This window comes from Alosa alosa, chromosome 3 (genome assembly GCF_017589495.1).
Source record: "Alosa alosa isolate M-15738 ecotype Scorff River chromosome 3, AALO_Geno_1.1, whole genome shotgun sequence".
Taxonomy (NCBI): Eukaryota; Metazoa; Chordata; class Actinopteri; order Clupeiformes; family Clupeidae; genus Alosa; species Alosa alosa.
In genome coordinates this window covers 33,303,959-33,319,740 of record NC_063191.1, presented here as the reverse complement: position 1 = coordinate 33,319,740, position 15,782 = coordinate 33,303,959, and the positions used below count along the sequence as shown (strand labels likewise).

Sequence of the window (15,782 nt, the reverse complement as noted above, 5' to 3'; positions counted from 1 at the left end):
TATTGATTTACCTCCAGAAAGACATAATGTTGACAGCTTTCACGGTCATTAGCTTTTACCCTTCCACTGAGTGAGTACTGTTACAATATAAGACTATGTTTTTCAGTCTTACACAGTCAGGAACAGTGTATATGAGATCTATGTAAGCTAAATATAAATACAGTACATGGACTTGACAGAAACTGAGGCCAGCACTGATATCCGCAACACATTTGTTTCTGTAAATCCTTCTCACCTTCAGCAGCCATCTTCCCTGCCATACTTAACAGCTGCTCGCGTTGATCTTATTCCCAGCACAGGCTCACTTTGAGAAATTGTGCTTCACTTGAAACTTCATTAGCACTCCACCGAGACGGTGGAGATGCCTCTAGTCATCTGCTCTGTCCTCTGGCTATGGGATGGGATGACACAGTGGATCTTCAGCGTACTCCGAAGAACGGGATTAAATTACACTGCCTCGTGGATCTTCAGCGTACTCCGAAGAACGGGATTAAATTACACTGCCTCGTGGATCTTCAGCGCACTCAAGAACGGGATTAAATTACACTGCCTCGTGGATCTTCAGCGTACTCCGAAGAACGGGATTAAATTACACTGCCTCGTGGATCTTCAGCGTACTCCGAAGAACGGGATTAAATTGCACTGCCTCGTGGATCTTCAGCGTACTCCGAAGAACGGGATTAAATTACACTGCCTCGTGGATCTTCAGCGTACTCCGAAGAACGGGATTAAATTGCACTGCCTCGTGTGTTTTTTTCCCTCTTTCCTTTTCTTTTCTTTCTTTTTGTCTCTCCTCTTCACACAGTAGCAGAATGGAGAAGCGTTTGAGCTTTTAATGAAGCCAGAGACAAAGGGCCTCTCGCTCGTTTCAAAAGGGAGCGTGATCATCTAAATAGACCAAGCGTGAGATCATACAACCGAGGCCACCAGCGCTCCAGTGCAGAAGAATGCTCAGTGTTGCTATTCACTTGAAATCATCCCCTGCTATTATGTCTTAGCAGTTAACCCCCCTAACCCCCCCTCCACATCTTCAGACTCGTGCTGCGGCCGATCTTTGAGGAGACAAGGCCCTTTCACACTGGCAAAATCGCTGCGATTCTATGTACCAGAATCACGGAACGACTGTCCCTTTCACATAGACCGAGGCGGAATGGCGGGACAAAGTGTCTCGCCAAATTTACTACCAAGCCCCCTAGACATTTTGCCGAGTTTTTTCGTTCTGCCACCAGTGTGAATGGGTCAAGGAGGAAAGGGGAATCTGGGCGGGCATTTCAATGCTATGTCCAGCCCACCACAGGAGATTGCAAATAAATCTAAATGATCAAAAGCAGCAGCAGAGACAGCACATTATGTCAATCTATAAATTCAGTCATTCAATGCCTGCTAGAGTTGACAGTAGCTTGGAATGCAATCAGTTGCCATAATAGGCTATCCTAAAATCCAGCGATAAAACAAAGCATGAACTCATGAGCGTCTGTCTGCCCTATATGTATATCCTCTGATTGTAATGCTTACAGATATCTAGGCGATATTTGTAACATTTATTTTGTATTTGGTCTGTTATAAAATCATGTAGACTTACTGAACAATTTAAACACATTAGGAACCGCAAAGTTGGAGACATGCATAAAGACATTGCTGCAAATTTAAAACCGGATTACTCTGGAATGGCTAACTGTGCAGGGGAATGCTTTACACCTTTATGTTCGGTAAGGTCTGCTGTTTATTCTGATATATGGTTTGAAGGAAAGTTCGCGAAGTATTCCACCAAGATTAATGGGTAGGGAGACGGGCACAAAAAATATGATTAAATTAAAGTTACTTTTCTCGCGAACCGTTTACCACAAAAACTAACCACTAACATTGTTTAAAGGCTGAGAAAAAGCTCTTTCGTGTGATACATGCGATGTCTGTGATGAATAGGCTACTTTGCCATATCGGCTCTGGCTCATGTACTGCTTTTAAATGCATTATCACTTCACTACCCAACACGCGAACAAGAAAGAAAAGAAAAAAGAAACCAATGTGCTTATGTCGCGATTTCCGATAGGCCCAGGCCTAGAGAAAAGACAGCTATGGTAACCTTTGCCTACACTGCTGCCTACACACTGTTGGTTGTCCCAAACTTTGAGACGATCCATACTCGCATTAACTGAATCTTATCAACCCGAACTGCAATGTTGAGTGACAGGATGCAATGCCTAATAATCTCACTGCCTTCGGCATAACTGCTAACAGTGCGCCTAGGCCTACTGTTAAACACCTAAAATTTATTAAGCTGCTGTTTTCTTTTCATGACTAGCACTAGGCCTACGCTTGAATGATTTATGACTGAATGGAACGTTGCGTTTTTAAAGAACTGCTTATCACGTCGTGTGACAAAGTTTACACTAATCATCATCTTCTAATGTATCCTTATGTTTAGATGTCCATTCTCTTTGCCCTAGGCTATCATTTGTGCGCGAAGCATGTTTCAATTAAGACAGTACACAAGCTATTTTTATTGTTGTAATATTGAATGATTTCATGAATAAATTGTATGCACAGTACATTGTACGGCCAACGCAAGGGGCAACTCTTCTCTTCAATTTCCCTTCCAAATTACGTTTTATTGTCTGAAGACATCTATCGCAAGAATTTAACATTTTAACAGCAAAGCAAATGCAAGCTGACCAAAGTGCAGTCGGTTCTCCCGCCATGGTTTTTGAAATCACACACCTGCTGTCTCTAAAGGCCCACGCACATAAGGCCTACGACTATCACTCTACACGCCCCCTGTTGCACGTCACAATTTAATTGACTATAGCTGATCCTGCCTCCTGGCTCCTCAAAATGCCGCATCATGTGAACAGATCAGCAGGCCGGCAAATTTTCACCTCGCTTTCAGACACAAAAAGACGGCAAAAAGACGTCCCCTCTTCCCGCAAATTTAGCGTGATCTCTGTGTGAAAAGGCCTATAGATAGAAAGGCGTCCTGTTTATTATAAACTGGGCTGCGTAGGGAGTGTTTAGAGTCTACAGGCCGCTTCTGAGTTGGACGAGATGAAAGTCCTCCACTGCGGAAGGGTGAAGGTAAGTGCGGTGGAGCCGGTGACACAGCCTGATTCATTCTGACACTGCATCTAAGGCAGAGAGCCCTGGGATTGGACTGAAGCCGGGGGACGAGGGGCTCTGCAAGCGCGGAGACTAGACCGGGAGAGACAGACCCATCGCCAAGGATCACAACAAGGCAAACACGTGTGCCCGGCATTAGCATCAAAGAGCACTCTCCTTGGCGCAAAGGAGGCTCTTTGATTCTGGGCTTCACCCGGCATGAACATGGGAGACACAAGCTCCCGCGTAGTCTTAAAAGCATTCTTGAACCGAGATTGGGGAAAGGTCTTAGATTATCACAAATCCCACTCCCTTTCTTACGCCTTATATAGCACAGACGCATGAGTGTGCAAGAGCAAGAGGAGATAAGAGCAAGTCGCCACATCGTAATCACCTCGGAGCAACTTCAATTCAGAGGCTGTTGCCACGTCGATAACAATCAACAAATTACACATGGCAGGAGGGCGAAACAACAGGGCCAGTTGGGAAACCTCTCTATCCCGGCCCCGCACACACACACACACCCACACACTCTAGAACAATGTCTGAGTTTTCTCAAACGTCCAGAGGCATCCTGGCAAAGGGAAAATGGGTGGTGGTGGTGGGGGTGTTGGTGAGGTGAGAAAGGGATGTTGGTCTGGTTCTGAGCCTTTCAGAGCTGGACTGCATTTCCCATCCCGTTTGGCACGATCCAAAAAACGAGGGAGACAAAGCAGGCCTGCAGACATCTCGAGTCCCAGTGCTCCGTCTGTTCCAGCACGCTCAGAAACCTTTTCTCAATTACGGCCACGCAGCGGGACATCTCCGACAGCCTGGGCTTACTGCCACCCAATGCCATTCATCTTAAATTAAATGGCTTAATCAATGCCAAGACCGAGTGGAACAACACAACGCTACAGTAAGTAATTACCCTCTCCCAAGTGGAGCACACCAGGCAGGCAACGCAAGAGTGTGTGCATGTGCATGTGTGTGTGTGTGTGTGTGTGTGTGCATGTGTGTGTGTGCATGTGTGTGTGTGTGTGTGTGTGGCTGTGCCCGAACCCATACACCTGTGCTTCAAAACAAACACACAAACATACACACGTGCGCAAACCCACAACGCACATAGATGAGCAGAAAAAAAAGTGTTGTAGCTGCATGGAAAACATCTGCTCGTTCGGCCTGGACGTGCGCTATTAAAATTCACACAATCCTGGCTGTGGCATGTCAAATGAATGGGGAGGGAAACCAGAACAACACAAGCTGGCGGAGATCGGTGTGAGAGCACACGTCTCATTCTAACCCGTGGCACAATCACATTCATTCCATGTCTGTCCAATCTTTGAGGTGGGATGGGACTACAGTCTAGTATTACACCCCTGGCATCTGAAGGCATCTTGTCTTGTCTCAGTCTCAGCTACGCACGGCTAACAACATCGGTCATGATGATGACGACATTTGCTTATGCTGGCAGAGAAACTGAAAATAAAACAAATGAATTCCAAACTTGCGAAACAAGCTGACATAGAACAAAAAAACAGAAAAACAGCAAGAAGGCTGCAATACATCTTGCACAAATCAAACAGAAACAGAAACAGACACAAGACAACACTGCACAGGAGAGTCTCGAACATGTAAGAATGTGCAAGAAGAAAAGGTACAGAGCGTCCACATCACTGAGGGGGGCTTCCCATTTGCTTATTAAAGGACATTACCGCACTTACCTTGTTGTGCATGATTAAAGGGGGAATGTTGCCATTTACTGGGCAGCTGATCTCAGGTTTATTTTAATAACTCCCTAGAGAACCACATCAAGCACATATAACCTTAAGAGATGCTCTTGACTCAAATGTGCCTAAGATCACTTTTCATTCCTCGTTTCATTTCACAAAGGATGGAAAGACAGAGAGGAAGAAAGAGAGAGAGAGAAAGAGAGAGAGAGAGAGAGAGAGAGAGAGAGAGAGAGAGACTGAAAGAGGCAAGGCCCATGCAAACAGACGGAGACACATGGCCTCTAGCATGGGGACGTGTCGTGACACACACACACACACGTGCTAGGGACGCACACAAACACATAAATAAAAAGGAATAGTGTGTGTGTGTGTGGGGGTGCAGCTTGCTGTACTCACATCAGAGTTGAAGCGAAGTTGACAGATGTTGCAAGAAATCACTTGCTTTTTCTTTGGAGGGATGGAGACTCCAAATGTGTGGTTGATTACAGCTTTCTGGACGGGGTCCATCTGGAAGAGAGGGAGAACAGGAACACTTTTAGCGGCAAACCAGAAAGAGAGAGAAAGAGAGAGAGAGCGAGAGAGAGACATACATTTCCACAGACAGCACTGCCACACTGTTGTTGTGACCCTAGGCAAAAAAGGGAATGACTCCAAACCCCACTCAAAAAGACACCAGACACCTTCACAGTGGACAGATGCTAAGCATTGGGGATCAATGCATGGCCTGAGGACAGATATGTTTCGAATGCAGTCTTATGGAAATAGATACTCTTACGCTTGTTTTGCTGAACAAAGGGAGAGCACAGAGACAAATGCAAATGTCAAGGACGACTGCAATCATGGCCTGGAAAAAGAGAGCGCGATTGAACACATTGACTGCTTTTGTCTGCCTCTAATGTTGAGATCAATCTAAAGCACTCCAGCTTATCCAGATTAGCCACAGCAGCCTTTCAGCACATCCAAATCGGTCCTCAAAGAAAATCTTTGTCTCACATGAACCACAACAAAACAAGGGCACCTAATATGCAGTATTTACAACCCTGGGATATCTGAGAGGAGAGAAGGGTTCAGAACAGAGAAAAAGACTCCATGATCACTGAGATGACTCGAGTAAAATTCACAAAGTTAATCATTCTCCCCTATGAGACATTCAATTGCTATTGTTCAACTTGTCAGATACGTTATTACATCTTAGTCTACCTTAGTATTAAACTAAAAAATGATCTTCATGCTTTTTGGATATCTTCAGAAAACCTCAAGCTAACACACATACATGCTGGTGAAGAAAAAACCTCTATAGCCATTGAGAGTGGACAATTCTGCATGACCGAGGCAGACACACAAAGGACAGACACACAGCAGAGCTTTTCAGTTGATATGAAGGAGGACATTTAGGGTACCTGGAACTTGTGGAGCATCTCCGTGTCTACTATCCTGGGTCCAAATCACAGGCGGAAAGGACGCGCGGCTCGCTGTGCGCTTTGCTACGGATGCAGAGGAGGTCTGTGCTTCAGGCGGCACTCTCTTGTCCTCTCTACCCCTCATCCCCTTGTCCCTCTCTCTCTCTCTCTCTCTCTCTCACTCTCCCTCCCTCTCTCCCTCACTCGACCTCTCGGCTCATTGTCAATCTCTCTCTCTCTCTCTCTTTTTCCTGCCCTTCTCTCTCACCTTCTGTGAGTCTCCTGAACAGACACACACACACACACAACCACACACACACACACACAATGGTGTGGTCTGGCTGCCTGTGCATGCTGATCTCCGTGGCTCTGACCCCTGATTAGCTGTGAATGGCTGATGAGCTCTCCATCAAAAGGATACCTGCTGTGCGCCTGTACGGTTCCGTGCGGCGGGCGGCGCGTTACTCGCGACCAAGACCAGCCGTGGCCAGGCCCCATCCATTAAGAATTTACAGCCCGATATTACTTACGGGCCTGCCTGGCTGACTGCCAGCACTACAGCGCTACCTCCACCACCGGCAGGCTCACCTTCTTCTTAGCCGATAAGGATGCTTTTAATTTCAGGCTAACTGCCGCCGTTTTTATTGAGAGGGCATTTTTATTCCCAAACGGAGCAGTCACGGACCGCACACAAGGGTCCACTCTAATACATTAGGACGCGGCACCGAGGAGCCACAAACGCGGCAGGCCTGACCTTCGGAGGTCACTAATGCAGCACTTCACTTTATTGCGTTTGAGTGAGGGCCTTCTGGCAGACAGGGTTGGGGTAGTGGGATGCTCCGAGAAAGGGCTAAGAGGTAGCAAGAAAGTCAGGCCCGGCAGCCTCGGAGCTGATCTTTTTTTTTTTTTGGACGGGATGCCTCTTGAGGCTGGTGCGGCGGGATAATCTGTAATTAAAATCTCTCTCCCACATCAACTTTTCGACGCGCACAGGGGAAAAAAAAGAGGGCAAAACAATTAATGACTCAAGGAGACGAGGAGGACAGGAGCGCAGCGGCAAACAAGTCGTTTAGAGGCTCCCGTCCTACCACCGCTGCTGCTGTTGGTGTTGCTCACTCTACTGCTGCTGTTGTTGGTGCTCTTGTTGGTGCTGTTGTTGGTGCTGTTGTTGGTGCTGTGTGGCCACCAGCACTGTTGTCTGTGGACCCGGTGGTATGCGTGTGTCAGTTTTCAGATGTGGATCCGCTCCGCTTCGAAAGTGACTTTATCTGTCACTCCTGGATCGTTAATTACACTTTGCTGATAAGCAGTGCAGGCAGGCCAACGCTTCAGCTGCGCTGTCACTGTCCAGTGAATTTCAATTACATACCCCCACCCCACCTCCAGTTCAATCCCCCCAGCTCTGTCTCTCTCTCTCTCCTTCCATTCACTGGCGCAGCAGAATAATTGAAAATCCATTCGAGTAAACAAATAAACACCTGACTCCTCAACTCTGACTGGCATCCTGAATTGACAAATAGCAAGGTGAGTGAATAAAGCAGGTAGGGCATAATAATGGGACACAATGAGGTGTGCTTAACTGAGTGGAAGGCAGAGAGAATGCTTTTGAAAAATGAAATAGATATTATAGCCCTCCTCCTCACAGGAAACCATGCAATGTGCTGTGCAGTTTATGAACATGAATTACGTGGTGAAGCATTTTAGCCCTCAAGTATTCTCCTATTTTAATGGTGTCAATAAATCAATACTTGAGACTTGAGAAGAATAAAAATACCTAAAATGGACTAAAACTTCTGAACAGTGTGCTCAAGGATTTTCACACACATGGAAAACTTGTCAGAGCTTTAGTGCCCTACCAAAATCGTGACCTAATCTCTACCCTGTTTGGAAACACTGTAACCACAGCAGATGGATTAAGTCATGGATTAGGTTCTTTCCCAAGTCCCCCACACCCCCCGAACCAACGCTTGAAAACACTTGTCTGAAGTGCAGCACACAAGATCAGGCTGCCGTTGTGTTTCTACACACATCGATTCCAAACACACAGGAAGCAGGAGAGAGAGAGAAAGAGAGGCAGGGAGAGACAGAGTAAGACAGAAAGAGAGGGAGGGATCAACTGTAGGCACGCTGCAATCAGGCTGGAACATCATCTCGCACAGGCGGTAGCAGCCTTGCCCGGCGTCCACGAAACGATAATCGCTCTGATGAATGAGGTTTCATTACCCAAACCCGCCACTCTCACTGGCAATGAGACGTCCTCCGCCCGCCTGCACGGCTACACTCAGGACTGGGAGGACATCCGCGACACGCTCGTCAAGACACACCACAGGGGTCACATTCCAGGCTGCTCCCTCATGTGTCTTCTTTTCTTCATCCATCTCCAATCCCCCGCTCTCTCTCTCTCTCTCTCTCTCTCTCTCTCTCTCTCTCTCTCTCTCTCTCTCTGGCTCTCTGGCTCTCTCTCTCTCTCTCTCTCTCTCTCTCTTCCCCTGATGGTTTTTGTGACATCTACAGCTGGGAGAAAAGCATTAAGCATTTTATAAGGTCACTTGTTTTTAAAACAGTGGGCCATGAGGAGGAGGGGTGGGGAGCATGACTGTTGAACCTAACTGATCCCCCTCTGGCTCCCCCGACAGCTCGTCTGGATTGGGTTACTCACGCTTGGGCGTTGGAGCCTCGTTGGTCCGTCAGTAAGCGGTGGTTGGGGGCGGATGGGGGGAGGGTGCTGTGTGTTGGGTGGGTGGGGTTGTGGGGGAGGGTGACGGCTAATAATAAATAAGGACACCTGCTCGTCGACGCTACAAAAACACACGCCCCTGACCGAATGCCAGGACGGACATGTGTCAGGGCGAGGCGGTGCAGAGAGCGGGATCCGTGGTGTTTCCGTGGCCTTTGCAGAAGGGAATGTTTTTTTCTCTCTCTGTTGCTGAGAGGTGGAAAACGATGTAAAGAAACGTGAACCATATGCGGGTGAAGTGGACGCAGCAGATGACGACGGGGGAACGTTTTTGTCCACCTCCGTGAAACCACAGGCGTCAAGTTAGTCCGCACACATATGGCAAACACACACACACACACACACACACACACAGACACACACACAGACATACATACTCCATTACAGCTTATGCGCTAAAACAGAGCTTAAATGGGAGCGGAAGGGAAAGCCAACCAAAACAAAGAGGCCTCTCCACAACACGGGCGACTGTTTACAGAAAAGGAGCCAGAAGAATTGTTAATGACGATGTTGCTGAGGCACTTTGGTGTGCCAGCAAATCAGATGGATCACTGAGAGCCTGAAAACAATTCCTCGGAGTGCCATTAAAGGCCTGGTGATTAGCTTATTTTGTTGAAAATATTTGTTAGTGCTGAGATTACACTTGTACTTGGTATGTGCTTCAATTTGGCGCCATGATTGCAGCTTAAAGCACTTCTTGATATTTCTTGATACTCCTAGTGACAGCAACACAGCAATTATGACAGATTATGCTTGGTGGGTGTTTTTTTATTTAGGTGGAGGTGGGTGAGGGTTAAGAAGAAGAAGAAGAAAATAGAACCAACGCAGGACTAGACAGCAGACAAATATGTGAGGGAGACTGAAGCTGACAGGCTGGCGTGACCCAAGGGCGGAGGCTTCCACTAACTGTCCTGAGGAGGGTTGTCACGCGAGAGCCCATGGATGGACGATGACTCACTGAGGGCGGCGAGCGCCGGTTCAGGGCGAGCGCTTAATCTGGGCCACTGAACACCAGAGCGGAGTGAGCTGGCAAACACTGGCTGGCGAACACAGAGTTAACCAGACACACACACAGACACAGACATGCACACAAACTCTGGGCGTTTCTGACTTTTCTTTCCATTTCAGGTCACATCGAGTCTCTCCACACACCACCACCACCCCCACTCCCACCCCCACTCCCATCCGCCTCCCCACCCATCGCCAAACCGCCTCCACAGAGTGTCACCATGCAATCTGTTTTGGGGGAGATAAAAGCAGAAATCGATTTTGCTCCCTCTCATTTTGGGGGGCTTGGAATCAATGCCTGAAGGGTGACAGCACAGCAGTCTTTCCATCAAGTCCACAAAGACAGCACAGTACACACACATACACATACACACACACACACACAGTCAGACATTGACTGATCAACATGCACACAGACGCATGCACGCAGAGAAACATAACCAGAGAGGCATGAGTGCACACAGACAGATACACACACACACACACACACACACACACACACACACACACACACACTCCTATATATGTGTATTGAAAGATTAACATACTGTATGAACACACACACACACCCACACACAAAAGTGCACAAAAAGAGATCCACACACACACAGACACACACCCACAGACACACACCGACACACACACACAGCAGACATGCACTTCAATTGGAAATACACATTAGTCTTCCACATTAAGACGGAGACAGCAGGGAGCACAACTGCCAACAACAGCTCACAGTCCCACAAAAACAAAAAAGAGAGGCCTCACTTCTCCCCTCTCTCTCTCTCTCTCTCTCTCTCTTCCGCTCGTTTAATGCGACGCGTCAGTTGCACCGCAGCAGACTAAAACTGACAACCTCAGCGGGGGAAGAGGAGCCCAGACTAGCCGCAAGGGGCGAGATGAAAGCAGATAAACACCTCGCCTCCAGGTACGGGCTCAGGAACTGGGTGTGGTGGCGCAGTGTGGGTGGTGCGGGGCAGTGTGGGGCAGGGGCAGTGTGGGGGTGCGGGACAGTGTGGGTGGTGGGGGCAGTGCGGGACAGTGTGGGTGGTGCGGGGCAGTGTGGGACAGTGCGGGGGCCACTGCCTTACCGTGTTGAAGTTGGGGAAGAGTCCCACGGGCGAGGAGGCGTCCACGGGGAAGGGCATGAAGGGCTTCATGTCCAGCGTGGACTGCATCATCAGCGATGGTGTCCGCACCAGCGCCGGAAGCGCGTTGCTATGGCAGGAGCTTCCTGTGGAGGTGGGGAAGAGAGAGAGAGAGAGAGAGTGATAGAGAGGAAGTGATAGAGAGAGAGTGATAGAGAGAGAGAGAGAGAGAGAGAGAGAGAGAGAGAGAGAGAGAGAGAGAGAGAGAGAGAGAGAGAGAGAGAGGAGAGAAGGGAAAAAAGAGAAATACAAATTTACAAGTGTCCAAGATGAAAGATATTCCCTGCCTGGCGTGTATACACATATAATTTAAAGATACACACGCACGCACGCACACACGCACGCACGCGAGGCAGCGAGTCACAGACGGCAGGGAAGGATGGGGGGCAGTCAAGCGGGCAGGCGGGTGGGCGGGCGCTCAGTGGAAAGTAACTCATCATCTCTTAAATGAAGCAGAACGTCTCCACGCTCAAGGGCTTCTCTTGGGGGAGAGAGGCATGTGGCACGTGAGCCTGCCTGCCAGGTACGCCGGCTAGTGCTGCCGGCCAGGGGTGGGGGATGGTGTTTGAGGGGGTTAGATAGGGTGTGAGCCCAGTGTGTGTGGGGGGGGGTGTTGTGGCTGCTAAGGGAATTGCCTGACGGCACAAAACACAATCCGCAGAGGAGAGGAGAGGAGAGGAGAGTAGAGGAGAGGCTGGTGTTCTGGTCAGAAATTCTGGTCGGGTAAAGCATTGCGTTGACAGAATCCCTATGTCACCTTGACACTTGTGGACAAGGGAGCTTTAATCATTAATGAAGGCAATGTCACATGCAATTACAGACGCCTACACAGACACAGCCTCTGCCATAGCACAGATAAAGACACTGGAGTTTATTTACAGAGTGTAAGCTCACTGTGAGTGTTATCATGATAGGTATTAGGTATTCTCTCTAAAAGGGGAAGGTCACGGTGGGTTCACCTTATTGCTTATGCTTGCGTTTATGTAAGCTGAAGGCAACAGCTTATCTGTGAATCACAGTCTCTTCACAGCAACATAATAAACAGAGGTGCAGGAGCCATGCTACGCTGCTATATTTAAAAACTCCATTCTTTCTCTCTCTGCCTCTCTCTCCCTCCCTCCCTCCCTCGGTTGCCAAGTCACTCTCTTTGAATATTTTTAAATTGTGTGGGATGTGGATGTGGATGTGTGTGTGTGTGTGTGTGTGTGTGTGTGTGTGTGTGTGTGTGTGTGTGCCTGTGCTTTTGTGATGTTTATGTGTGCTCTCGCCTGTGCAGGAATATCTCCAAGCTGAGGAGAAATGCGATCAGAACCGAGAGGGACTCCATTGCTTCCACTCTGCTCCAGTGGCACTAAAGCCAAACACATGTGGCCTCCAGAGCCGCCACAGATCTGACACGTATTCCAACAAGACACACATATTCCTGTCACACAGTCAAAAGTTCTGAAGTTGGGAAGAGAGAGAGAGTGAAAGAGAGGAGGAGGAGGATGAGGGTGGGGTAGATGCGTAGCAGGGGAAGAATGCCCCTGCCACTAAATCATGCTGTTTACAGCTCCGAAGGAACGTATGGTATCTACGCTGACGCAGCAGGAGAATTTTTCCAGTTAATTTCATATAAATTAGATCATCCATCAGAGACATTGTGACTCAATAAAGCCACATAAAAGCAGAAGAAAGCGCAGGGAAATGAGGGCCAGACTAGCATAGCAGAAGCTCATCATACTGAGGACCTCCCGTCGCATAGCATGATTGCTCTTGATGAAGTCAAGCAGGATACATAATCAAAATGATGTGTGTGTGTGCGTTTTCATGCTGTTTCATTTTTTTTTTCTCCCAATAGGCTTTCGTTTGACAACGCAGCAGTGAACGAAAGGGTGGATGGAGAGCATGGCAAATACGTGAGAAATCAATAACTCACGGCTGTCACCATGAAGTACGTTCCGAAATGGGCTTTGGTGTGGTTAATGCGCTCACCGCTGGCTCGACACAAGCGCGAGCAAGGTGTCTTCAGCAAGGCCTTACATGCCCCATTACATGCAAGGAAAAAAACACTTGGTAACATAAAACTTTGAAGGCCCATGAAACATAAAACATGCTATCGGGAGGGGGAGAAATCCTGCAAGCAAGTGGCTCCACTTTCGCTGTAAATAGTGTAACACCACTGTCAGTTTCATCCGGCCACTGCAGAATGTAGTGTGGACTTACATCCTTGTTTGCATGTCCTCCCCAGACATGGGAACTTCGCTCTGATGCACTGCGTTTACATACTTCAATTCAACATTCACAGCTCAGGACAATTCAAAGGTATACTTGGTGGCTGAAAAATGAAAGTCTGCCGATGAACAAACACTGTAGCATTTCTTGCATGGGAGCTCCTGCATCGGGGGAAACCGGAGCCGCGCTCTAACGAGAAACACATGCAGCATCCATCCAACCAACCAACTGGCATCAACATTCACAGAAGTGATTTGCAGCTGGGGAGCATGACCAAAGAACCCGGGGAAGAAGAAGTGGAGCAAGCACACGGCGCTCACTCTGTTCCAATAAAGCTGCCAGTATTTCATGTTTTTCATGAGAAAGAGACACAAACAATGCAATGAAAATGTTATACATCTGAGCATGCGGTGCGGTGCAATGCAGGAATTGCCTTAATCATTCAGGGGTAGAGCCCTTGAAGCCTAATCTATTAGGGTCCCGGACAAGAGGCATGCTTCTCATCAGCACTCAGAAATCAAAAGAGAGAGCACATGGTTTCTCTCTCTCTCTCTCTCTGTCTTCCATTTATTTATGTATCTCATCTCTTTCATGCTCTACTTCAAATGTTCAGGCAAATTGTAGGGGACAATACTCAAAGACTATTACAGCAAAGGCAAAACTATTACAAGCAGAATGAAATCCCATTTGGGCCGTAGCACACAGGTCTGTGATCAGGGACATGACAGAGTCTTGATGATTGCGCACCAAGGCTGGTTATTAACGCTAATGGCCAGTGCTGGTCATTCTGCCTGAGGCATAATGACCATTCTGTATCTACACTGCTCCAACCAAGACCTGCTAGCTACCCACCCACCTACTAACTTGAATGACATGAAAAGACCACCGGTCGATCACTAGTGTGCTTTAATGGGAGTGTGACATGACTGTGTTTGTAGTTTTGTGACGTGCGTGTTCTCAGTTTCAAATTGAATTACTTCAAATAAGGGAGGCCAAAGCCATCTGAATTTCTTGCACTCAAGCTTGTATCCTTTGAGGTAAGACGGTACTTTTGAAGCTGTTTAGCCTGTGATATCGGTTTATTTATATAACTACACACACCTTGGTTAGAGTGTAAGACATGTGGGGATGTGTGTAGGTCTTGTCTCTGTGTGTGAGGACGTGTGTGTATGTCTTGTCTTGTACACACACAGAGTGATGCATATGCATGTGCAGAATTTGTAATGCATCTCTCCTCCTGCATAACAAGCTGGTATTTACAGCACTTGAAAAACAGCATGTCTCAGTAAGTAATTATCTGACTCACTCAGTTTTGGAAGAATTGTCATTTTACTACCAATTTGTTTTCACATAGTGCCTTGATCATTCAGGGCTAGAGCACCTGTTTCACATAAACACATGCACACATGCTTGAGAAGCCCATCTGAGAAAGACTATATAGTTCTGTACCAATAGCATCCAGTTGATGTGGATGCAGTTGTAGAGGACTGCATAGCTACACTATTGGCTTGCTGTAAACTCGTATCAATATTCGGGGTGCAGGTCTAATTTAGGTAATGCTGGTTACCTGGGCAACAGGGACAATGTTGGAGGATCACTTAACTCATTGAATGCCAAGCTGTTTTCGGGAGCTTTGTCCTAGAGTGCCAGCAATCTAGACCATTGTTGATGATTTTTGTACAGCCACAGCATATTCTGTGTTATAGCTATAAACACATATATGGCTCGTTTAAAAGGTGAGACTTCGGTGTATTTTTACACGCCTCTGTTCCTGAGAAATCCCAAGCTAAACAGTGGCTAGTTTTCATCAAAATCACTGTTTTTTTCTAGAAATGTGGATATAACGTCTTTCATGAAATATGAAGTGTTGCCTGTTACTTACTTGTGTAAACTTTCCGGGAAGTGATCAACGACACCTGGCGAGACTGCCACCTAGTGATAGACCCACGAAAATGGCCTGGTTTTGACCTGACGTGCATGAATCATTGATTCGACCCGAAGCGGCAACCGAGTTATGTAAAATAAAATGTCCAGATAAAATGTCCAAATCAGATTCCAAAAATAATTCAGTGGAAATGCATGGATTCCAGTTGCTGCTACTGGAAGAAACTGGAATCCATGCATTTCCACTGAATTATTTTTGGAATCTGATCCCTTATCATACCTGTTCATTCTTACTCGTTTTTCGATTTATCGTGACTAAATTCAAGATGGCTGCAAACGCTAAACTTTGTGAAGATACTGTCTGTATAAATCGCCTTGTAAGTAAACTACCAGTGCTTTTTCAAAGTTCTCAATGTCTCGCTTTTAAATGTCAGGGCCCTCGAAGTCTACCAATGAAGTGTGGAGATACATTGAGCCTCGTAAATGGGTGTAAAACAGTGATTTATTTGCATGGCTAGCCCGATGCGGCACCACTATTGAAAAAGCTGTTGGTAGCATCGGCTAACTAGCCAGATTTTTGGAGTGC

At 47.3% G+C, this 15,782-nt stretch overlaps 1 protein-coding gene across 1 annotated transcript in view; it reads right to left on the bottom strand.

The window, feature by feature from the left end:
- The window catches only part of znf385b (zinc finger protein 385B), a 66,580-nt gene that overhangs the window by 13,057 nt on the left and 37,741 nt on the right, over positions 1–15,782 (bottom strand). Inside the window, exons 3-4 of the mRNA XM_048238493.1 lie at positions 11,042–11,184; positions 5,202–5,312 (exon numbers count right to left, since the gene is read on the bottom strand). Coding sequence (XP_048094450.1) covers positions 5,202–5,312; positions 11,042–11,184 — 254 coding nt within the window. The remainder of the gene's footprint in view (positions 1–5,201; positions 5,313–11,041; positions 11,185–15,782) is intronic.